Source organism: Moschus berezovskii, chromosome 9, assembly GCF_049115385.1.
Source record: "Moschus berezovskii isolate FMDL1 chromosome 9, NW_MosBer_1.0, whole genome shotgun sequence".
Taxonomy (NCBI): domain Eukaryota; kingdom Metazoa; phylum Chordata; class Mammalia; order Artiodactyla; family Moschidae; genus Moschus; species Moschus berezovskii.
In genome coordinates, this window is record NC_142468.1 from 84,519,948 (window position 1) to 84,545,765 (window position 25,818).

Consider the following 25,818-nt stretch of genomic DNA (forward strand, 5'->3'; position numbering starts at 1 on the left):
TCTAGCAATGTTACCAAATTCTAAATATTTTTAGAAATAATATCTCACATCCTGGGATTTAACAGTAAGGCTTGATTTTAAATATTCTAGATTTTCTCCTTGGATTTCACAAAATCAGTGATCTTAAAATAACATGTTCTATATCTATATTTTCTTGGTTATTTAAGATAAACTGTAAAAGTCAGAATTCAATCTCCTCCAAGAAGAAATGCAAGCTAAGCAAATAAAATAGAACACTGTTATAAACTGTTGCAAAGCAGGACTCTGCAGTACTTCATCACTTTTTTTGTTCAATGTGGCAAAATCTTATTTGATTTGAAGAACATTTCAAGAATTAAATTATAGGAATCCTACTGCACCACTAAAAGTGACAATCCTTAACCTGAATAGCCAGCCCTTTGTAGAACTAACAGTCTTTCTTACATGAAGACAAAAACAACTAATTCATCTACCTAGAAATGCACTGCAGATATCATTATATAGCTTCTTCTTCTGTTAACAGCCAACTTGGAACAAATGACATTTACATCATAAAAGAGAAATAAAAACACTAAAATTGGGAGTTTCCCAGTGGTCCAGTAGTTAAGACTCAGTGCTCTCACTGTCATGGCCAGGATTCAATCCCTGGGCAGGCAACTAATGCCCCACAAGCTATGCAGTGCGGCCAAAATAAAATAAAGCACTGAAATTGCCTTATATTTCATATGTTTCTTGTAAATAAAAACATTAGGGCCCAATTTACATATACAGCATGGCAACTACACTGTTAACATGGCCATGACTAGATTAAGTGGCCATAAATTCCAACAAGCTAAGCAGAATTAACAAGATGAGCAGTTACCAAAACGGGAGTTATCAGAACTCAAAGGAATTAAATCTTCAGAAATCAAAGATGATGACAAGGACAAAAATATGCTACAGAAATCATTAATGGAGTATATTTTCATACCAGCAGCACCGAATTCCTAAACACAAGAGAAAGGAATTCACAATGCAGAGTCTGTGCCTCTTGATAATATGCTAACAACTCAGAGCTCCAACATTTTCAGCATCTCAAACTAAAATGTGTTTGACATTTCAAAATTCAGGATGTCCATTTTCTTCAGTAAATCACTGTTTACAAAAATAAAGGTTTATAGACACATGTATATGTACGGCTGAGTCCCTTTGCTGTTCACCTGAAATTATCACAACACTGTTTGTTAATCTGCTATGAAAGTGAAAGTGGCTCAATCTGTCCAACTCTTTGTGACTCCATGGACTATACAGTCCATGGAATTCTCCAGGTCAGAATATTGGAGTGGGTAGCCTTTCCATGAGAGCTTCCCAACCCAAGTCTCCCACATTGCAGGCAGATTCTTTACCAGTTGAGCCACAAGGGAAGCCCAAGAATACTGGAGTGGGTAGACTATCTCTGCTCCAGCGGATCTTCCCGACCCAGGAATTGAACTGGGATCTCCTGCACTGCAAGCGGATTCTTTACCAACTGAGCTATCAGAGAAGCCCTGTTAATCGACTATACCCTAATAAAAAAAAAAGTTAAAAAAAAAAACTCAGTGGGCCAAGTTCACATGGAAATGCACTATTCATTCAGAGGAAAAAAATAAAATAATAAGTCATTTTTTGTTAGGTATATCACACTGAAAACTTGAGAATTACTACACAATTTAACACTATATATTTGCACTATTCATATTAGTTCACATTAGCCTTATCTCACCAAATAAATTCTTAAAGGTAAGATAAAAATCTTATCTGCTGAAAACACAGAAGAATTAATTATACTTATGGTATGACCCCACATTTGCAAATAAAAATGCTATTTGAAGAATGGTACAGATTTCAAAATCTTGATTATAAAATTCATTGAACACCCACCTACATGACAATTCTAAGTTAATTAATCCTAACCACAAAAAAACCTCAAGCAATGACATAAAGAAAATGGCTGTTTGGGGCCTTCACAGTGATGCAATAATACATTAATAGGGATGGCAGGTTAGGTTTTTCCTTCTGTATAAGGTCCACAGAATTTGGTTGTGTTTACTTTTTAACTACATTGGCTAAAGAGACAGTAAATATTAGTAGAATCTGAATCATTCAATGATCAGTCATTAAGTAAAAGATCTAAAATATTTATTATGCAAAATTATGAGCCAAACACTTTGCTAGGCATCGTCACATAAACTACACTATCTAATTAAGGGATTTGTTGGTGGCTCAGACGATCAGGAGTCTGCCTGCAATGCGGGAGACGGGAGTTCGATCCCTGGGTCTGGAACATCCCCTGGAGAAGGAAAATGCAACCCACCCCAGTATTCTTGCCTGGAAAATCCCAAGGCTGGAGGAGCCTGGTGGGCTATAGCTCATGGGGTTGCACAGAGTCAGGAACTGGACATGACTGAGCACACATGCCATGCACACACCACTCTTGGTAGCATATATACAAAATTTCACATGCTCCAGGTTCCAAGGCAGAAGCAGTATTCTGAGAGGAACCTAGGTCAGACCAACTTGCTGATCTTGCAAAGACTCCCAAAGAGGCAAGAGGCAACTGGGAAGTATCCTGGAGACACAGATGCTGGTGGCAGCCACTTGGGGGAGTTCATTTCACAAGGTTGCTGGTGCTGGCAAGTGTCATTTAGGAATTCTCTTCTAGTTTACTAGAGTCAGGACCCAGCCCACCTACCAGTCCACAGGCACCAGTGCTGGAACACTCTAGACCAAAGAGTAGCTCGGGGGAGCCAGTCCTGCCCACCAACGGGCCAGCTGCCAGAGGACCCCCTGAGCCCTCAGCTACCCCAGGACCTGCCCAGAAGGCTCAGGACGCAGCCCACCAACCAAAGTGTGAGCAAGAGCCCTGGGTCCAGCAGCCCATCAATCCCACCCTCCCCACCTGCTAGCAGGCCAGCACTAGTACTGGGCCCAGCTTCATCCACCAGAGCTGGGGCACCAGACCTGGGACAAACAAGGCCCTACAGCCAGCTGGTAGGACACGCCCACTCACCAGCAGTCTGGCATCAGCTCCAGGACCCCGTGGGCCTGGTCCCCCTACCTACAGGCTGACACCAACCAAGAGTTTAAGGTACAATGTAGAAAAGACAGTCTCTTCGACAAGATGCATGTAAAAGTTGAGGTTAGAACATTACCTCACAGCATATATAAAAATAAACTCAAAATGGATTGAAGACCTACATGTAAGACCTGAAACCCTAAAACGTCAAGAAAAAGACAGAGGCGGAATATTGACATAAATCATAACTATTTTTTTGGACCTGTCTCCTAAGACAAAAGAGATAAAAGCAAAAATAAATAAGTGGGTCTAATTAAAAGTGTTTGCACAGCAAAGGAAACAATCAACAAAAGAAAGAGACAACTTATGGAATGGGAGAAAATATCTGCAAATGATATTAGTGACAAGGGATTAATGTCCAAACTGCTCATACAATTCAGTATCAGAAACACCAAACAACTCAATAAGAAATGGCAAAGATGTGGGAAAAAATAGACTGCTGTACCCTGCTGATGCTGATGGGACTGTAAATTGCCGCAGCCATAAGGGTATGGAGATTCCTCAAAAAATCGAAAGCAGCTATCATATGATTTAGCAATTCCACTCCTGGGTATTTATTCAAAGAGAACAAAAATTTGAAAAGATACATGCACCGTAAGTTCACTGCAGCATTATTTAAATAGCCAAGATACGAAAGCAATCTAAGTGTCTACTGATAAGTGAATGGCCAAAGAATACATGGTATATATATACTCACAACACACAAAACACAATGGGATGTTACTCACCCATAAAAAAGAACGAAATCTTGCCATTTTCTACACCATGTAATGACCAAAGGGTATTATGCTAAGGGCAACAAGTCAGAGAGGGAAAGATATACATGGAATGGAGAAAAACAAGTGAACAAACATAACTAAACAGAAATAGAATCACAGATACAAAGAACAAACAGATGGCTTTGGGGGAAGAGGGAATCGGTGTACAGAATTCAGTTACAAAATAAATGAGTCACGGGTAACGAAATGTACAGTCTGGAGAATCCAGTCAGTAAATATGAAGTATCTTCATATGGCAAGAGATACCAGCTAGACTTATCACAGTGATCATTTGGAAATGTATAGAAATATTGAACCACTGTGCTGTGTACCAAGAACTAACGTAGTGTGTCACAGGTCAATTACTCACCAAAAACAAACATACAAACTTACAGGAAAAGAGATCGGATTTGTGGTTACCAGAAGTAGGGAGACTGGGGAGTGGGGGAATTGGATAGACAGTCAAAAAGGTACAGACTTCCAGTTTTAAGTACTTTATCTCACAACTGGGAATGTACTATACAACATGATAATATAACTAACACTGCTACACTTAAAAGTGAAGATTGTTAAGTAAATCCTAAAAGTTCTCATCACAAGGGAAAAAATTATTCTCTATTTCTTTAGTGTTACATTTATATGAGATGATGGATGTTCATTAAATTTACTGTGGTAATAAATTCATGATGTATGTAAGTCAAATCATTATGTTGTATACCTTAAACTCATACAGTGCTGTATATCAATTATATCTCAACAAAACTGGAAGAAATACAAAAATAAACAAAACAGTGTGTTACTATCAACAAGGCAATGACATCTGGGGCTGTAAAAGGAAAATAAAACAAAGTCAGCAGTGGCTGGAGAGCTCTCTAAAACAGAGCTGGGAGGCCACTGATGAAGTATGACTTAAGGACAACGGCCCAGATGGAATCTGAACTTCGACCACTTACTATCTTAAAGGAGGTATCCAGAATATGTGCCCCAAGTTCCAGAAACTCAAAATATTTATCCAACCCTTACCCTAAAGTAACTCATGACAGCCTGCTCATTAAGAGCAAATACTTCCTTGTATCGTGGTCAACCATAGTTCTTAACAGATAACAAAGACTTTGTGGCTTTCATCTTTATAAGACCCTGGACTCTTTTCCACTGTACAATCTCGAACTGCAACTCTTAAGACCCCAAATAAATTATTTAATTTGTAGCCCTCTGCATTTTCTTGGTCGATAGGACTGATTCATCTTTACTTTCAATAAAGTTAACTCGAGAACATCCCTATAAAAAGGTTACTCTCATTTAGACACATTTCTATATGCCCCTTGAAAGTGAGAAAAAGCAGTGTGGATAGAGCTCGATGTGCTGTCTGTTGTGTGCCCAGTCACTCAGCCATATCCAACTCTTTGCGACCCTTTGGACTGTACCCTACCATAATGTACACACACCAGAGACCCATGTAAAATTCCTAGTGGCCTCCGCTGAGAAACACTGATATTAAAGGTTAAAGAGTTATATGTAATATAATTTTCATGGATAATATTAAGCTGACAATAAATAAAATTTAAGTTAAAAACGTAAGCTAGGCTTTATCATTTGCAATGTCAAAACACCGACGTATTGATTATATTGTACTACACGATATAGTAAGACAACAAAAAAGCATGCAGTCCTTTGGGGCTACATCAGCTCTGCAAATCCAACAAATGAAAATACCACCCCAATTTCAGCAAGGACTGAAAAAATGCTACCCTGGTTACCTTTTAATTGTTAAATCCAATGGCCACTTTTCAGCCTTCATGCCATCTGCCTTCTCTCAGCAACTCCTAACATAGTTAACCACTTCCTTGCTCCTCTCAGCTTGCTTTTTTTTTTAAACTTTCCTCTGGTTTCCTAACCCCCTGAGCACTATCTCTTTCCCTAGCTGTTCATTCATTCACACCTTAAATGTTGACGCTCCCTACAGTTTTGTCTAAACTGCCTCTTCTCCTAAAAAGAAAAGTTCTCCCTGGGCGATTTCATCCATTCCCATACTTTAATTACAACCCACAACTCTAAATGCTGATGCTTGAATCTACATTTCATCTAAACACGAATTTTCTTTTCCAACTCTCCTGGTTTCTATATACTTTGCCTGAAGAACTCCCCCTATTCTCTAACTGGCAAAAATCTTCTCAGGCTTTATGACCTAATATATTACCACCTCAGTGAAGCTTTCAAGAACTTTTCCAAATAGTGTCAGTTATTATTCTAGTTCAGAAGTCATTTCAACTCTACCATCTTGTGAAAAACTCACAAAATAGGCAAGTATTATCATACCCTCCCTAGAAATAAAGGCACTGAAGTTTGAAGAGATCAAGCAACTTGAACAAAGAAACATTACTACAAGCAGAAAACATCAACTTAAATTCAGGTCTTTTCACTCTAGGTCCAATACTTCTAATACACTGTGATGTTCTCAAAAAAAAAAGAGAGATTTAGTAGTTTTACCATTGTTAAGAAAAACTAATTAGTATTGTCTGTTTCAAGAAATTAATTTCTAATTAAATGCTTAATCCAAAAACAAATTATTAATAATTACTATTTTAAGTTATACAAACGCAGCCAAACTGGTTAAAATAAGCATTTAAGACAAAAGATAACACCTCACACCAATCAGAACAGCCATCATAAAAAAGAAAACTACAAATAATAAATGCTGGAGAGAATGTGGAGAAAAGGGGACTCTACTGCACTGCTGGTGGGAATGTAAACTGGTACAGCCAATATGGAGAACAGCATGAACTCCTTAACAAACTAGGAATAAAACTACCATAGGACCCAGCAATCCCATTAGTGGACATACACCCAGAGAAAACCACAATTCTAAAAGGCACACATACCCCAATGTTCACTGCTGCACTATTTATCACAGCCAGGACATGGAAGCAACCTAGATGTCAATACAGAAGTTGGGGGGGGGTGTATTTTATATATATATATATGAATATTATTCAGCCATAAAAAGGAACAAATTTGGGTCAGTTGTAGTGAGGTGGATGGACCTAGAATCTGTTATACTGAACAAAATAAGTCAAAAAGAGAAAAACAAACATCATGTATTAACAGCTAGTGGCTCAGTTGGTAAAGAATCTGCCTGCAATGCAGGAGACCCGGGTTCAATCCCTGGATCAGGAAGATCCCCTGGAGAAAGGAATGGCAACCCACTCCAGTATTCTTGCCTGGAGAATCCATGGATAGAGGAGCCTGGCAGACTAGTATGCAAAGAGTTGCAAAGAGTCGGACACGACTGAGCAACTAACACCTTTACTTTTCTTTCAACACATATATATGGAATCTAGGAAAACAGTGAACCTATTTACAGAGAAGACAAGGAGACACAGAGGTAGAGAACAGACTTCTGGACACTGAGGGAAAGAGAGACTGCGAGAAATTGAGAAAGTAGCACTGACATATATATACTGCTGCTAAGTCACTTCAGTCGTGTCCGACTCTGTGTGACCCCATAGACGGCAGCCCACCAGGCTCCCCCGTCCCTGGGATTCTCCAGGCAAGAACACTGGAGTGGGTTGCCATTTCCTTCTCCAATGTGTGAAAGTGAAAGTCAAGTCGCTCAGTCGTGTCAGACCCTTAGCGACCCCACAGACTGCAGCCTACCAGGCTCCTCCATCCATGGGATTTTCCAGGCAAGAGTACTGGAGTGGTTTGCCATTGCCTTCTCCGGACATATATATACTATCATGTGTGAAATAGGTTAACTATCAGGAAGCTGCTATATAACACAGAGGGCCCAGCCTACTGCTCTGTGATGACCTAGAGGGACAGAACTGGGGGTTAGCATAGCCGGGGGGTGGAGGGGGGAGGAGGCTCCAGAGGGAGGGAATATATATATACACACACACACATACAATTACAACTGATTCGTGCTGACGTGTGGCAGAGACCACCTCAAAACTATAAAGCAATTATCCTCCAGTAAAAACATCACCACTGCAGACACTGTGGTAAAGACTGGTTCAGGAGATTCACACACAGTGGCTAAGTACAGGGGATGGTGCATCTAATGAAGAGCAGAACACCTGGATGATCTCAAAGTGTCCCCCCATAGGTAACTAGAAAAAATCTTATAACTGGGAAAATTAACATCATAAAGATGGGCAGCCTATGCCGCCTGACGCAAAAGTCTAAGAAGGTAGTACTGCAGCCTGGGATATTTAACAAGAATCAACATGTGAGGAAACACCAGCAAAGGCAAACTGATTAACATGCTATAAAGTAATTGGCTTGTGTTCTTTAAAAATATCAAGGCAGTGAAAGACAAAGACTAAGTTAACTATTCCAGATTAAAGGAGACTAAAGAGATATGAGAACGAAGTAAAATACATAATCCTGCTCTGGATTCTACACTAGAGAAAAAAATGCTAAAAAAATTAAATTATTTATTGGGACAAATGACAACACAGGGTTGTAGACTGTAAATTGTACTAATAATAAACTTCCTAACTGTAACAGTGCTGCAGCTATGAACAAGAATATCCTTGTTCTTAAAAAGGACATGCTAAGGTATGAGGATAAAGGGACATGGTATACACAACCTATTCTCCAATGGGTCAGAAGAGATAATAATATCAATGTGCATATGTCTGTGTCTGGATGGAGAAAGAAAGAGAAATAAAGCAGTGCAGTAATTTTTTAAAAACCGAGCCTGCATCAAGAGTAGTTCTCTGTATTATTCTTGCAACTTTTTTGCAAACTCAAGATCATTCAAAGTAAATCATCAAAAATGAGACCAGAGGGTATGGGAGAAATGGGTGAAGAAAGTCCAAGGCACAAAGTTCCAGCTATAAAATAAATAAGTCAGGGGGATATAATGTACAGCATGGTAACCACAGTTAATAATACTGTATTGCATATTTGAAAGTTGTTAAAAGTGAGTCTTTAAAGTTCTCATCCAAGGGGGGAAAAAAAAACTGTAAGTATGGTGTCAGATGTTAACCAGACTTGCTGTGGCGATAATTTCTCAATATATAAAAAACCTACTGAACATTATGGTGTATACCTGAAATTAACATGTCGATGTCAATTATACTTTGATAAAAAAAAATCAGAGTACAGGATCAGCTTGAAGTTTTTTACATAAATTTTGTCATTTGGGTTTTTTAAAAAGGCAAGAAATATCACATTTTTATAAATGAGAGAATGTAAGCTCAAGATAGGTTAAGTGACCATTTCCAGAACACAGGTCCCTGTTTCTGTATAACCCCACTGGTTTGCAATTCAATGGCCAAAATGTTTCTAATTCCTGAAAGCCTCAAGGTCATACACTGTCTATGACTACTCAAGTTTTAAACTTTTAATGATTAATATGCATTCTCTGCTGCTGCTGTTGCTAAGTCGCTTCAGTTGTGTCCGCCTCTGTGCAACCCCTTAGACGGCAGCCCACCAGGCTCCCCCATCCCTTGGATTCTCCAGGCAAGAACACTGGAGTGGGTTGCCATTTCCTTCTCCAATGCATGAAAGTGAAAAGTGAAAGTGAAGTCGCTCAGTCCTGTCTGACTCTTCTAATAAGGTACAATTATTTCCTTCTCCAGGGGATCTTCCCCGCCCAGGAATCAAACCTAGGTCTCCTGCATTGCAGGCAGATTCTTTACCAACTGCAATACAAGGGAAGACCAAGGTACAATAAACTTCATCAAGTAGCATATCCAAATGCTCAAGAGAATAGGCTGAGATGAGACTGTCTTGAGTTCAAACTCAGGCAGGGCAGTGTTCTAGTTCTGTTATCGGAGGCAAATTAACCACTTGTGCACCAATTTTCTCATCTGCAAAGTAGATCAAAGAAGTATCTTTGGGTTGCTCTATATCCTGTGGCACCTGAAAGTCACACTCACACAGCCAGACAGTTGTCAGGAGGACCAAATGAGAGAATCAATGTAAAGTCATGTGCACAAATACTCAAAGTCAGCTATTTTTATTTCAACTAAAACATGCTCAGTCACCTCAGTAACACTGGTCACAGTCAAAGCCACACATTTTTTTCAAAATCAGACCCAAATTTGACAAAATAGGAAATGAAAGGCTCTAAGAGGAAAACATCTTCGAAGTTCACAATCCATAAAAGTAAATCAATTGTAAGCATATCACATGCAAAACAGACTCTACAGACTTAAACATTAATTTAACAGTTGAAATATCTGCTAACAGAACAGCAGAACTGCAACAAGCTTCTTGTTGGAATAATCCATCAACTAAATGCACAGAAGGAAAAATGAAAAATTACTGAAGCTACATTACTTATAAACTTTGCTAACCTGAGAATAAGGAAATAAAAAACTCTATTCCACACACTCCACACAGATTTCAGTTAGCTTAACACAGTCAAAATGTAATCTCAACTTCAACTACTAGCAATTTCCAGAATGCCTTTTCAAATAAATTTTTAATTAAATTTTAATCAAATAAATTATTTAATTAAAAATAAAATTTTATCTTTCTGACACCGAAAAAGCCACCAGCATAGCTACTTTACCTTAAGTTCAGCATAAATGTAGTGTCAGCCTATTACGTTCAGTGAGTACTGAGAGATCAAAAATAAGAAAAAATGTAAAAATGATTACAAAAAAATGCAAAGTTATCAGAATTCTGTAAATTTAAAAGCACTCCCTCTCCCCCACGACAAAAAAAGAAAAAATCAATGAGTGGGGTGTTTTCTCTCCCTTTTTCGGTGGTACTTAAAATACTCGTAATAACTTAAAAAAAAAAACACGTATACATTGTTTAATGTTCATTTTTAAAACCACATTATTCGCAAAAATTTACCACTTGCCCACACTCTAAATATTTTTTCCTCATATGCTTATTACAGTGTTTCCGAGCTTTGTTTTTGGTTTGGGGGTTGTCTTTTACTTTTGGTGGGGGGTTTTGGTTTTTCTTTTTTGGTCTGTAATGCAAAAGACATTTTCCGGGAACACCGGTGTCTGAATAAACCAGCTTGCTCACTCATAAAGCGCCTAAAACACCTCCTTGCTTCTACACTCAAGGGTCACAGAACAGGTTCCCATAAGACACAACCTAACTTTCCCTGTCAGCTCCCCAAGCGCGAATCCGTCCACCCTAGCGAAAGAATTCCCCCAGGTGTCATCAAGAAAACTTCAAACTAGCTTGAAGTGTTTGTCCAAAATTCAGACTCCTGGGCCCCAGACTAACTCAATCGGGGTCTTTGGGGGTGGCACCTAAGCGGTCCCAATGGTTCTTTTTCACGAAAGTCTGAAAACTCCTAGACATCCCCTCCACACACCCGACCCAAAGTCCCAACAGCTCCCACACTCCCAAGTGATAGCGGCAGGAAACGCCCGCTCCGCGCCCGGACGGCCTCAGGGCGGCCCCGGCCCCTCCCGGGAGCCCCAGCCCTTCAGCCGCGTCCCCGCGCCCCAAACCTTCATACTCACTTCTTCAAATCGCTGCTGAAGAGGCCGAAGGCGCCGGAGGGGGAAATGGTTGAGGTCGCCTCCTGACCCAGCTCCGTCGCCTCCCCTCCTCCTGACTGCTCATTGTAAGCGAAGCTGTTGCTGGACATCGCTGCGGGGTTGCCGGGCGTCGAGCTGGTCCTGCCCGGGGTTCTCTCAGACGGGCTCCGTCTCAGCGACTGGAAACAAAACTAGTTCTCGCGCAGAGGGGCGCGCGCTGGCGCTTCCGGACTCGTCACCGCTCCACAGCCGACCCGGCGGGCCTCCCCCTGCGCATGCCCAGTGTGCGCGCGGCCGCAGCCCGCCCCCCGGCCGCTCCGGGGCCTGACTGGAGTTCCCGCCTCCGGGCTTTGGAGCTAGCCGAGCGGCTCGAACCCGGCCTCCGCGCTAGGCAGGCCCTCAGCGTGCTAGAGACTAAGCTCTTTTTAGAGGTTGTTTTTCTTTTTTTGGAGACAGATACCCACGTATCCATTTTGGTCCCTTAGGAGATTCCCCGGGCCCGGACACCTCTTTTTTGGATTCCTGTTGTAAACCAGAAGCTTTCAGATTTCTCCTGGAACACCATTGAACACACCAGGTCAACTTTGCTAAACTTATCAGGATTGCTTTTCCTGTTTAGGCTGGTTTCTAATGCTTTCCCTCCAGCCTGCTTAGTCTTGCTGTTACATCTGCCCCAGGCAATCTTTATGCAGAGCTCAGCGTTTTAAGGAAATTTCTAAAACCCTGTCTTTCTGGGATCTGCCACCGCCACGATGGGATCATTGTGCTTCAAAGGAAAATCCTGTAGCCATTGGTTCCGAGGAGCTAAAGGCGTGCTTCCTACTGGCGTCTGGCTACCAAGAGTAGAATAAAAGAAAATAGAACTGTCCCAAACACCAGAAGTAGCCCATTATCTGGGCACCTCTTTTTGTTCTTGTGGTAGCACTTACTAAAGTCTTAAGGGGAATCAAGGCAGAAATTTGCCTGGCTCCAGAGTAGCACGTGAGAAACTTTTTCAGGAGTAACTCCCCGCCCCGCCCCGATTTTTCAGGTGGATTTCAGAGCCTTCAGTTCAGTTCAGTTCAGTTCAGTCGCTCAGTCGTGTCCGACTCTCCGCGAACCCATGAATCACAGCACGCCAGGCCTCCCTGTCCATCACTGCGCCCTATTTCCACTGCTTCCCCTTTAGGCAGGCTCCGAAACCTAGAGCCGGGAAGTTAGGATCTGTAAGGGGACTAGTGAAATACAGGGCTTCCCTCGTGGTTCAGAAGGTAAAGAATCCCCTTGCAACGCAGGAGACCTGGGTTCCATCCCCGGGTGCGGAAGTTCGCCTGAAGAAGGGAATGTCTGTGCACTCCAAAATTCTTGCCTAGAGAATTCCATGGACAGAAGAGCCTGGTGGGCTACAGTCCATGAGGTCGCAAACAGTCAAACAGACTGAGCGACTAACACACACACAGTGAAACAAACCCAGAGGGCCAGTGCATGGGGCGGGTCTGAAGTGTTGTATAAGGATCAGAATGTGGTCTTCACGTCCTCTAACGGCCACACTGAAAACAATAATCAGAGATCACTACATATCTTCCCCGGTGGCTCAGCAGTAAAGCCTACAATGCAGGAGACACGGGTTCAATCCCTGGGTGGGGAAGATCACCCTGGAGAAGGAAATAGCAACCCACTCCAATATTCTTGCCTGGAAAATCCCATGGACAGAGGAGCCTGAAGGGCTACAGGCCATGGGATCTCAAAAAAGAGTAGGACCCGACACATACCTGCTACTACTAAAATCACCAAAATCCACAACACTAACAACAACAAATGCTGGTGGGGACATAGAGCACGAAAAACTCTCATTTATTGCTGGTGGGAATGCAAAATGGTACAGTCACATTGGAAGATAGTTTGGCAGTTTCTTACAAAATTAAGCATACTTTTATCACATAATCCACCAATTGTGCTTCTTGGTATTTATCCAAAGGAGTTGAAAACATGTCTATGCAAAAACATGCACAGATGTTTTTAGCATCTGTATTCATAATCACCAAAATGGTAAGCAATCAAATTGTATCTTCAGTGGGTGAATGTGTAACTAAAATGTGGCACATCCAGACAGTGGAATATTATTCAGCACTGAAAAAAAGAGGAGCTATCAAGCCATGAAAAGATGTGGAGGAATCTTAAATGCACATTACTAAGTGAAAGAGGGGCTTCCTGGGTGGTTCATTGGTAAAGAATCCACCTGTCAATTCGAGAAGATGTTAGAGATACAGGTTCAATCCCTGGATCGAGAAGATCCCCTGGAGAAAGAAATGACAACCTACTCCAGTATTCTTGCCTGGGAAAACCTATAGACAGAGGAGCCTGGCAGGCTACAATCCATGGGGTACGAAGAGTTGGACATGACTTACCAACTGAGCATGCATGCCAGTGAAACAAGTCAATCTGATAAGGTTATATATTCTGTGATTCCAACAAATGACATCTGGAAAATGCCAAACTATAAGACAGTAAAAGCATCAGTGGGTGCCAGGGATTCATTTGGGGAGAGGAGGGATGAATAGGCAGAGAAGAGAGGATTTTTAGGGTATTGAGAATATGCTGTATACCATGATGATGAATATGTATCAGAATACATTTATCTAAACCCATAGAATGAATAACACCAAAGGTGAACCTTAACAGACACTGTGAACTTTGGGTGATAATGATGGGTCAGTATAAATTCATCAGTTGCAACAAATGACCACTCTAATGAAGATGTGATAATGAGGAGGCTGTGCATGTATAAGGGCAGGGCATATATGGGGAATCTTTATACTTTCCTCTCAATTTTGTTGTGAACCTAAATCTTCTAAGAAATAAAGTTTAACAAAAAATAAGAGTTTAATTTTGAAAAGAAAAGCCACACTGTTACATTGGAAACAAGCATGACTGCAGTTCTAGGTCCTCTAATGGAGAGAGAAGAATGCCCTCCATACTTCATATTCTGATCAAAACGTGGCAGGTTTTTTATTCATGTTTGAATATCCCTCCAGGGATGAGACAATGAAGCACTTAAAATGTGTTGTTGTCAGGATATTGTTCGATCTCTGGAATTTAATCTCCAGCTGATTATTCATGATGATAATGATGATAATGTTGGTGATGATGATATATGCTTAATAGATGGCTTAGGGCTTCCCTGGTGGCTCCGGGTTCAGTCTCTAATCTGGGTAGATCCCACATGATGCAGAGAAACCAAGCCCGTGGGCCACAACTATCCTGTGCTCTAGAGCCGGGGAGTCGCAGCTACTGAGCCCCATGCCACAACTACTGAAGCCTGCACACCCTGGAGCCCATGCCCCACAACAAGAGAAGCCACTGAAATAAGAAACCCACGCACTGCAGCTAGAGAGTAGTCCCCATTTGCCACAACTAGAGAAAAGCCTGTGCAGCAACAAAGACCCAGCACAGCCAAAAATAAATATATAAATAAAATTATTTTTAAAAATAAACAGCTTAATATGTACCAGGCATATAAATGATTTATATATATTAGTTCATTAAATAGTAAAAGAAACTAAGCGTTCATTTCACTTATCTGTGAAATGAGGACATTGATACATGCATACCGTAGAGAATCTTTGGCATATATTTCTTGGCATAGAATGTCTTGGTTGTACATTATATGTACCTTTACTGAATATCCTTAATTGTTCTCCAATATAATTTTACTGGAGCTATCCTTGGTAGCTCAGATTGTAAAGACTCTGCCTGCAATGCAGGAGACCCAGGTTCAATCCCTGGGTTGGGAAGATTCCCTGGAGAAGGGAACGGAAACCCACTCCAGTATTCTTGCCTGGGAAATCCCATGGCCAGACCATGGGGTCACAAAGAGTTGACTGAGCAACATATAATTTTAACAGTTTATATTCCCACAGCAATGCATGAGAGATCGTTCCTCATATTCTCACTAACATTTTGTTTTCTTAAAAGTTTTTATCATCATCAATATGATAGGTATGAATATTGTTTTATTGTTTTATTTATTCATTTTCATTTTCATAATGAATCTGGGTACCTTTTAAACTTATTGTTCCATTTGCATTTTGTTTTCTGAAAATTGCACATGAACATATTTATTTGATTTTACATTGAGTAGTTTGCTTTTCTTATAGATTTCAAGTTCTTTGTTCTTGAGTCTGTTATGTTTAATTAACTGCTTGATTTTATTTGGTAATATTTTGATTTTTTCACACAGACTAGTGTTGGAAATTGAGCTGCAATTTTTTAAATTGTCCTTAAATAGTGTGAGTATTATGATTATATATTCCTCAAAATATTTGTTGGGTAATTTTTCTCTGGATTATTATATATAGGATGCAAAATAAATATTCCTTGGAAAAACAGATGAAACTTTATCGCTGAAAATATACTAGAGAATTGACAAGAGAAGACTTGAATTCCTTTATGCCGTAAGATTTTAAGACTGTTACAGAAGTATTCTTACAGAAATGTACCAAAATACATAAAAATAGTAACTACATAGGTTGAGGTCAAGCTCTCACATTCCTCCAGAATTCAAAAATCTTACATATAGTTGTGATATTTTCTGACAGAAGAAAGGTCATGCTTCTAACCAGAAGAAACTTCAGCTCTAATAGAACCAAATTATTCTTTGATCTCTGTTACCAAGCCCAAACCAATTTTTTCTGTCTCCTATTGACATATATAGAATCTCAAGATCATTGTTAAACATGCTGTTTTTTCAAAATGTTTTTTTCCCTAACATTTTAATAAAATCTTTGTTGACTTTTCTAATTTCAGTTTCTGTTCATTTGAACTCCCATGATAACAGGTGTTAAATTTGGTATATACATATTTTCAAACTTATTTTCTAAGCATAAAAGAACAAATTATACAAGTGTATATTTTACCAAATGTCAGTTAAAACTGTATTATCAGTATGCATCTTATTTTTTTAGTGTATTATAGAAATATTTCAGTGCCAATTTATATGGTTGCCTCATTTTTTAAAACATATATGTAATATTTCATTCTATGGATACACTTTTATTTATTTAGTCAGTAGCTTTATCATCAGTCCTTCCAATGAACACCCAGGATTGATCTCCTTTAGAATGGACTGGTTGGATCTCCTTGCAGTCCAAGGGACTCTCAAGAGTCTTCTCTAGTACCACAGTTCAAAAGCATCAATTCTTTGGTGATCAGCCTTCTTTGCAGTCCAACTCTCACAGCCATACATGACCACTGGAAAAAACCATAGCCTTGACTAAACGGACCTTTTTTGGCAAAGTAATGTCTCTGCTTTTTAATATACTATCTAGGTTGGTCATAACTTTCCTTCCAAGGAGTAAGCGTCTTTTAATTTCATGGCTGCAATCAGCATCCACAGTGATTTTGGAGCCCCAAAAAATAAAGTCCGACACTGTTTCCACTGTTTCCCCATCGATGCTGGGAAGGATTGGGAGCAGGAGGAGAAGGGGACGACAGAGAATGAGATGGCTGGATGGCATCACCGACTCGATGGACATGAGTCTGAGTGAACTCCGGGAGTTGGTGATGGACAGGGAGGCCTGGCATGCTGTGATTCATGGGGTCGCAAAGAGTCGGACACGACTGAGCGACTGTACTGAACTGAGCCTATATAATAACATTGCCCATACATGTGTTTATACACTAGCATCAGTTTTTCCATAAAGTAAGATCCTAGAAGTCCAATAGCTAGGTCCAGTGATGTACACACTTAAAAATTTTGATAGTGCCAAATTTATAAGCCAAAAGGAGGATTCCAATTATCTCTTCTACAAATATTCCTCTGTTTCATCATACCCCTTCCAGCAATGAATACTGTAAATCTTTTTAACATTTGTAAATCTCATTGGCAAAGTATAAATAATAAGATCCTCATTATTGTTTAAATTTTAATCTCATTTGTTTTAATTGTTGTTGTTCAGTCGCTAAGTCATGTCTGACTCTGCGATCCCACGAACTCATGCCAGACTCATATCTCCTCCACCATGTCCTGGAGTTTTACTCAAATTCATGTCCATTGATTGGTGATGTCCATATACTAATGCATTGTCCAAATTTCAAACTTTTAAGACTCTTTACGAACTAGTCATAATTTTGCTGAAAGAGCACATATAAACCAGGCCTTTCCCAGGGAAGCAGGACTATATAATCACTCCAAATGTGATGGAGTTAAAGCATACATTAAATGAATTTTTTCTTTTAATTATTTAGTTGACATTTGCTTATTTTCAAATGAGTTATAGATCTTTTTTATTTGTAGGCACATTATAGATAGTAAATGTTAACATTTTCTCTTTATTTTTTGGGAGAATGTAAGCTATAAAACGTGGCTCAAAAAGTAGTAGGAAACATGAATAAGCTAAGTAATTACAGAAAAAAATTTTAAAAGTTGTCAAAAATCTACCACCAGAAAGATACTAAACCAATATAGTTCTATTGTGCCTAAAACGATTTCCAATTTCTGTTACATTAAACTATCACTGAATTTTTAAAAAGAAAAAGACAAAGCACTTCCAAATTCATTTTGTAAGACTGTGCTGCTGCTGCTGCTAAGTCGCTTCAGCCATGTCCAACTCTGTGCGACCCCATAGATGGCAGCCCACCAGGCTCTGCCATCCCCGGGATTCTCCAGGCAAGAACACTGAAGTGGGTTGCCATTTCCTTCTCCAATGTGTGAAAGTGAAGTTGCTCAGTCTTGTCCGACTAGTAGTGACCCCATGGACTGTAGCCCACCAGGCTCCTCTGTCCATGGGATTTTCTAGGCAAGAGTACTGGAGTGGCTTGCCATTGCCTTCTCCGTTTGTAAGACTAGTATTACTAATATCCGAGCCTGATTTTTTAATACCGAATAAGGAGACATACAGACTTTCTAATATGCTAAAATGATATTAAAGGAAAACATAAAACATTAAAAACCATATTATACTTAGTATATGCAGTATATATACTAATAGATATTAGAAATGTATTTAATAACCCTGAGTCAGCTTTTCTGACTTAAGGAAATGCTTGACGGCCCAGGAATGGAAAGCAGCAGTGTCATCATTATTGTGCATATACCAACGTCCCCTTTGTCCACAGTTTGCTTTCCACGGTTTCAGTTACCTGCAGTCAACCACAACCCCCAAAATACCAAATGAACAATTCCGGAAATAAACAGTCATACATTGCAAATTGCATGCTAGTCTGAGTGACGTGATGAACTCTTGTGCTGTCCCACTCTGTTTTACCCAGGACGTGAATCCTCTGTTTGTCCAGTGTATCCACACTATATGCTCTCTACCTGCTCATTGGTCGCTTGGTAGCAGTCGGTTATCAGTATCACAGGGCTTGTGTTTAAGTAAACCTTATTGTTCTTAATGATGGACACACAGTGCAGGAGTAATGTTGCTGGCGATCTGGATATTCTCTTACTGTGCCTAAATTAAATGTTGTCATTGTTATGTATGCATGGAAAAAATTATAATATAGGGTTTAGTACTACTCATTGTTTTAGGCATCCACTGGGTTTTTGTTTTTAACATATCCACGGTGGGTAAGGGAGTGCGCACTGAGTCGCTTCAGTTGTGACCAGCTCTTTGCGACCTTATTGACTATAGCACACCAGGGTCCTCTGTCCCTGGGATTCTCCAGGCAAGAATACTAGAGTGGGTTGCATTGCCCTCCTCCAGGGCATCTTCTCCACTCAGGGACGGAGCCATCATCTCTTACATCTCCTGCATTGACGGGCAGGTTCTTTACCACTAACGCCATCTGGGAAGCCCAGATAAAGGAGTACTACTACACAAGTGTTGTATGTATTCAGTTCAGTTCAGTTCAGTCTCTCAGTCATGATCGACTCTTTGCGACCCCATGAATCACAGCATGCCAGGCCTCCCTGTCCATCACCAACTCCCAGAGATCACTCAAACTCATGTCCATTGAGTCGGTGATGCCATCCAGCCATCTCATTCTCTGTTGTCCCCTTCTCCTCATGCCCCCAACCACCCCCGCCCCCAGCATCAGAGTCTTTTCCAGTGAGTCAACTCGTCGTATGAGGTGGCCAAAGTATTGGAGTTTCAGCTTTAGCATTAGACCTTCCAATGAACACCCAGGATCAATCTCCTTTCGAATGGACTGGTTGGATCTCCTCGCAGTCCAAGGGACTCTCAAGAGTCTTCTCCAACACCACAGTTCAAAAGCATCAATTCTTCGGCGATCAGCTTTCTTCACAGTTCATACATGACCACTGGAAAAACCATAGCCTTGACTAGACGGACCTTTGTTGGCAAAGTAATGTCTCTGCTTTTTAATATACTATCTAGGTTGGTCATAACTTTCCTTCCAAGGAGTAAGTGTCTTTTTGTGTGTATAGATTATGTTAAAATATTTCCACAAACATACAGAGTAAAACACTATTTAATAGTGAAACAGAAAAGTATTCCAACTACAGTCAGAAAAAGAATAGATACACCTAGTAACAACATTACCATTTAATACTATCAATTCTAGCTAATACAATAAGAAAGATAAACAAAAAATAGATAGTGGAAAAGAAAATTATAATATTTATAGATCATATGATTATCTTGCTGGAAAATCTAAGAGAAGAGTAATAGACCTTTATGTTGATTCAGCAGAGTAGCCAGATTCAAAATCCAATAGCAATCCTACACACCAATATCCACTTATAAAATGTAGTTTTAAAAGACCCTATTCCACAGTAGCAACAAATAAGCCTTAGAAGTTTACAAGACGTAAGTGAAGAAAAAACTATAACATTTTACCAAAGGGTGGACAGTGGGGAAAACACCTGAGAAAAGAGTCTCTGTTTCTGGATAGGAAAGTGGATCTATAATATTTAACACAATTACCATCAAAATTCAAACTTTTCTATCAGACAAACTAAACCTAAGGTTTATCTGGATGAATAAACACAGCTTGAAGAAAGAAACTGGAGGTGAGGGTTAGGAGTACAGCATGATGAAGGAATTACCCTTCTACTCACATAAATGTACTATGAAGTTGTTGCAATTTAAAAGTTTGGTAGTGTCTCAAGAATCAATAGACTGATTGATAGAATAGAAATAGACTAACTCTGAGTGAGTATTGACATTATGATGAAAGTAACATTTCAGAACACTTATGAAATAATGTATTATTCAATAAATGGTACTGGGACAATTAATTAGTTAGCTATAGAGTGAAAAATTAAGTTAGATTTCTGTATTCATTTCTGATGACTGCTGTAACAAATTACCACAAATCTAGCAGCTTAAACCAACGTAAGTTTAATATCTTGCAGTTCTGGAGCTCAGAAGATTGAAGTCAAGGTAGTAGTAGTAGAGTCAGAAGCTCAGTCGTGTCCCACTCTTTGCAGTCCCATGGACTGTAGCCCTTGTGATCCCATGAACTGTAGCCCACCAGGCTCCTCTGTCCATGGGATTTTCCAAGCAAGAATACTGGAGTGGGTTGCCATTACCTCCTCCAGGGGATCTTCCCAACCCAGGGATTGAATGCACTTCTCTTATATTTCCTGCATTGGCAGGCAGGTTCTTTACCACTAGTGCCACCAGAAGAGAAGGGATACATTCTAAAGTATGGGCAGGGCCACTCCTCCCAGAGCTCCAGGGATAAGACCTAAGACCTTCCTTGCCTTTTCTAGCAGCTAGATTGCATTCCTTTCATTCCTTGGCTCTCGGCCTCTTCTTTAATCTTCAAGGCCAGAAACATAACATCTTCAAAACTCTCTGCTCTGACTTTACTTTGCCTTCTTCCAATCTATGACAAACTCCCTCAGCCTCACTCCTACATGGACATTTGTGATTATATTCGGTTGGCCAAAAATTCGTTCGAGTTATATTAGTTCAAGTGTTTCCATAATATCTTATACAACACCCAAGTGAACTTTTAGCCAACCCAATATTTAGGACCCGTGATTCATGGGGTCGCGAAGAGTTGGACACGACTGAGCAACTGAACTGAACTGAACTAGGTAATTTAGGGGCTTCTCTGGTGGCTCAGTGGTAAAGAATCCACCTGCCAATGCAGGAGATGTGGGTTCGATTCTTGGGTCAGGAAGATCCTCTGGAGAAGAAATAGCCATTCCAGCATTCTTGCCTGGGAAATCCCATAGAAAGAGGATCCTGGTGGGTTACAGTCCATGGGGTTGCAAGAGTCAGACATGATTCAGCGACTATACAGCAAGATAATCCAGACTAATCTCCTCATCTCAAAAACTTTAATCATGTCTGCAGTCATTGCCTGTAAGGTAACATTCATAGTTTCTAGAAATTAGGATTTGAATATATTTAGGGGTTATCACTCACCCTGCCACAACCTGACTCACACTGTCTAAAAATCAATTCCAGATTGCTGAAAAATAAACCACATAACTTGAGTAAAATTTAGGAAAATATTTTCAGGATTGAGGATGATTAAGAATTGGGGTAAAAAAGACTCTTGATAAAAAAAACTTTCTACATCTAGAGTAGAAACAGTAAGTAAATTTACATAAATAGTTTTATCAGTCTTTATAATTAGAAAGTGACTCTCTTCTGGTTTTTAGCAGAATTTAAATTTTACAGGGTTAGTGAAGACTCAAATTTCACAAGCAATTTTCTAAGTGCTCCCACTTAAAAAATATTTAAATTTGAATTATGAAGGAAACAATAATTTGTTCTCTAATAGCGAAGATTTTCCATTATTGAGCTCTTCAGAAATTTCAGAATCCTGGAGAAGGAAATGGCAACCCACTCCAGTATTGTTGCCTGGGAAATCCCATGGACAGAGGAGCCTGGTGGGCTATAGATCTTGGGGTCTCAAAAGAGTTGGACACAACTTAGCGACTAAACAAAAACAACAACAAAATAAATACCTGAGTAATAGCATCTTGAACACTGCACAGCCCTGTTATTCTCAATCAGCCTGTTACCACTAGCGTCCAAAAATAGCTTTGTGATTATGCTATATATACATTGCCTTCCATGGTTTCTTTTACTTTGCCCTAAAGCAGTTCCAAGATGGTAATCTGAAATGCCACTTCAATATCAGAAAAAAGAGGTTAGATGGAAATATATTTCCTGTGGTTTTAGGGTACAAAGAATCATCCTACCCTCTGGTTAGTGTACATGTCTGTGGTGTGTAATAAAAATTAAAATGAACTTGCAAAAAAAAATGCAGGATTTAAATTAGCTCCATGTGCTTACTGTGGTTCTGCATGATCCTCACTCATATCTGAAGACTTCATTGTGAGCCACTCCCCCTAGTTTACTGCACTCCAGACAGCCTAGTGTTTTGTCTCTTGATCCATCTAGTTCCTTCTGATCTGGGAAACCTTACCTACTCAGTGAAATAAAGAACATTGTTTCACTGGGTCTTCAAAAGCCTGATTCCTTCAGCTTTATTCAGGCTTCATTCTATTTAGTTGTTCACTCAAATATCACCCAAGCCGAGGTCTTCCCTGTCCACCCGTCCTTACAGCACTCTTGCCTCCTATTCTCACGCCCATTACTAACAGAACTGTTTGGGAGAGCTGAGTCTTTTAGTTATCCGTGTCTCTCTCTGCAACACAAACCCCTCTGAAGGCTTTGCATTGGGTTAAAGAGGACAATTTTTCCAATAGAGTACAAAGTTTCTTTTGCCAAATGAATATGAGATATAATGCCCTCCTGTTTAAAGACACCCCACGATCAGTTATATGGAAACATGAAGAGCCTTTCTGTAATTGAATTTATGCAGTCCTCTAATGTACAAAGCATTTGGGGATTTTCACATTTCAGGTTTTCTAAAATGTGAAACTTCTAAATTTATGCTTTGAAAATGCCATGACTTCGTTATTATATTTTATAATGAAATTGCTCTGGAAATGCAATGTGATAAGCCTGACTCTAGACAATGACTAATATTTGTTTGAAATGATGTTAGAAGACTTGAGAGAAACTATTATCACTAAATATCACAAGGGGAACCTTTAGGCCACTTCAGTTCAGTTCAGTCGCTCAGTCATGTCCAACTCTTTGTGACCCCATGAATCACAACACACCAGGCCTCCCTGTCCATCACCAACTCCCTGAGTTCACTCAAACTCATGTCCATCGAGTCGGTGATGCCATCCAGCCATCTCATTCTCTGTCATCCCCTTCTCCTCCCGCCCCCAATCCCTCCCAGCATCAGAGTCTTTTCCAGTGAGTCAACTCGTCGCATGAGGTGGCCAAAGTACTGGAGTCTCAGCTTTAGCATCAGTCCTTCCAATGAACACCCAGGATTGATCTCCTTTAGAATGGACTAGTTGGATCTCCTTGCAGTCCAAGGGACTCTCAAGAGTCTTCTCCAGCACCACAGTTCAAAAGCATCAATTCTTCAGCGATCAGCTTTCTTCACAGTCCAACTCTCACATCCATACATGACCACTGGAAAAACCACAGCCTTGACTAGACGGACCTTTGTTGGCAAAGTAATGTCTCTGCTTTTTAATATACTATCTATGTTGGTCATAACTTTCCTTCCAAGGAGTAAGCGTCTTTTAATTTCATGGCTGCAATCAGCATCCGCAGTGATTTTGGAGCCCAAAAAATAAAGTCTGACACTGTTTCCACTGTTTCCCCGTCTATTTCCCACGAAGTGATGGGACCAGATGCCATGATCTTTGTTTTCTGAATGTTGAGCTTCAAGCCAACCTTTTCACTCTCCTCTTTCACTTTCATCAAGAGGCTTTTGAGTTCCTCTTCACTTTCTGCCATAAGGGTGGTGTCATCTGCATATCTGAGGTGATTGATATTTCTCCCAGCAATCTTGATTCCAGCTTGTGCTTCTTCCAGCCCAGCGTTCCTCATGATGTACTCTGCATATAAGTTAAATAAGCAGGGTGACAATATACAACCTTGACGTACTCCTTTTCCTATTTGGAACCAGTCTATTGTTCCATGTCCAGTTCTCACTGTTGCTTCCTGACCTGCATACAGGTTTCTCAAGAGGCAGGTCAGGTGGTCTGGTATTCCCATCTCTTTCAGAATTCTGCACAGTTTATACAAAATGATTTTGTTGTTGTATTTTTCCTCATATTCTTAATATATTGAGTGCTTTTATTTAGTCCTATGTTTTGAAAGAAGTTTAGATGCCTAGGGCATGTGCTCAGCAAAGTGAAGCTCTGTTGAAGTAAAAATCTAGTAAAAACCTCTTCCTCATTTCCTTTCTCTGAGGTTTACTTACAAAGTCAGTGAATGTAGCTTTCCTTTCTGTCTCCCTCTTGCGGCAGAAAGAACAATTAACCAGATCCAAGTTTGAACCTTGACTCCGTCACCAGCTAGTTGTACAAAGTCAGGCAGGTTTTGATCTTTCTTAGACCCAAAATTCCTGAAAAGTATTAGATCTTTTCCTCATTTAAAAATAAAGCTATTTTTTAAAGGAAAATAAAATAGTTTCAGAATACTGCTCCTCCAGATATAAATAAACTTTCTAACTACTCTGTTAACAAAATCCCTGGACTTATTCCTAATGTTGAAATTGTAGTATCAGCTCCTTTAGATATCTTCTTAAACTCCTTAAAATGTGAAAGCTCTGAAGTTTTTATATGCAGAGAGCAATCTGAATGTTTTATTAATGTAATCAATATATACATATGGAACTTGCCTTGCAGATGGCATGTGCTGGAGATCATGTTTGGCACAAAATTGAGGAAAAGTCAAGCCTTCTCCTCAAAGACATCTTAATAAGAAGAGATAACCCTCTACATGAATATGTGTAATACACAAGGTAGTAGTGTTGAAAATATGTAATATATTTAAAAAGATGAATATATTCAAACTATTGTAGTATATTAAAAAGATTAATTTTTACTTTGTTAGTTATATAAAATAATTCAAAACCATTCATTCACACCCCATTGTTGTAGTTCTACTGTTTTGCTATAAGTCAGACACTCTCTGGGTTTCCCTGGTGGCTCAGCAGTAAAGAATCCACCTGCTAATGCAGGAGATGTGGGTTCAATCCCTGGGTTGGGAGGATCCCTTGGAGAAGGAAATGGCAACCCACTCCAGTATTCTTGCCTGGGAAATCCCATGGACAGAGGAGCCTGGCAGGCTATAGTTCATGGGATCACAAAAGAGTCAGACGTACCTTAGCAACTAAACAGCAACAACAATGACAGACACTCTTCTAAGTGCTTGGCATATAGTAACTCATTTGATCCTCATACAATCCTGTGATGCAGCTATCATTCAGTTCAGTTCAGCTCAGTCGTTCAGTCTATTTGCGACCCCATGGACTGCAGCACGCCAGGCTTCCCTGTCCATCACCGACTCCTGGAGCTTGTTCAAACTCATGTCCATCACATCAGTGATGCCATCCAACCACCTCATCCTCTGTTGTCCCCTTCTCCTCCAGCCTTCAATCTTTCCCAGCATCAGAGTCTTTTCCAGTGAGTCAGTTCTTCATACCAGGTGGCCAAAGTATTGGAGTTTCAGCTTCAGCATCAGTCCTTCCAAGGGATATTCAGGACTGACGTCCTTTAGGATGGACTGGTTGGATCTCC

The 25,818-nt window shown here is 40.1% G+C and overlaps 1 protein-coding gene across 2 annotated transcripts in view; it reads right to left on the reverse strand.

The window, feature by feature from the left end:
* Window positions 1-11,557, reverse strand: part of AP3B1 (adaptor related protein complex 3 subunit beta 1) — a 251,388-nt gene extending 239,831 nt beyond the window's left edge. For both annotated transcript variants that reach the window (XM_055437122.2, XM_055437121.2), the window contains exon 1: window positions 11,277-11,557. In XM_055437122.2, the coding sequence (XP_055293097.1) occupies window positions 11,277-11,404 (128 nt within the window). In that variant the 5' untranslated portion in view covers window positions 11,405-11,557. The remainder of the gene's footprint in view (window positions 1-11,276) is intronic.
* Between the last annotated feature and the right edge of the window lie 14,261 nt (window positions 11,558-25,818).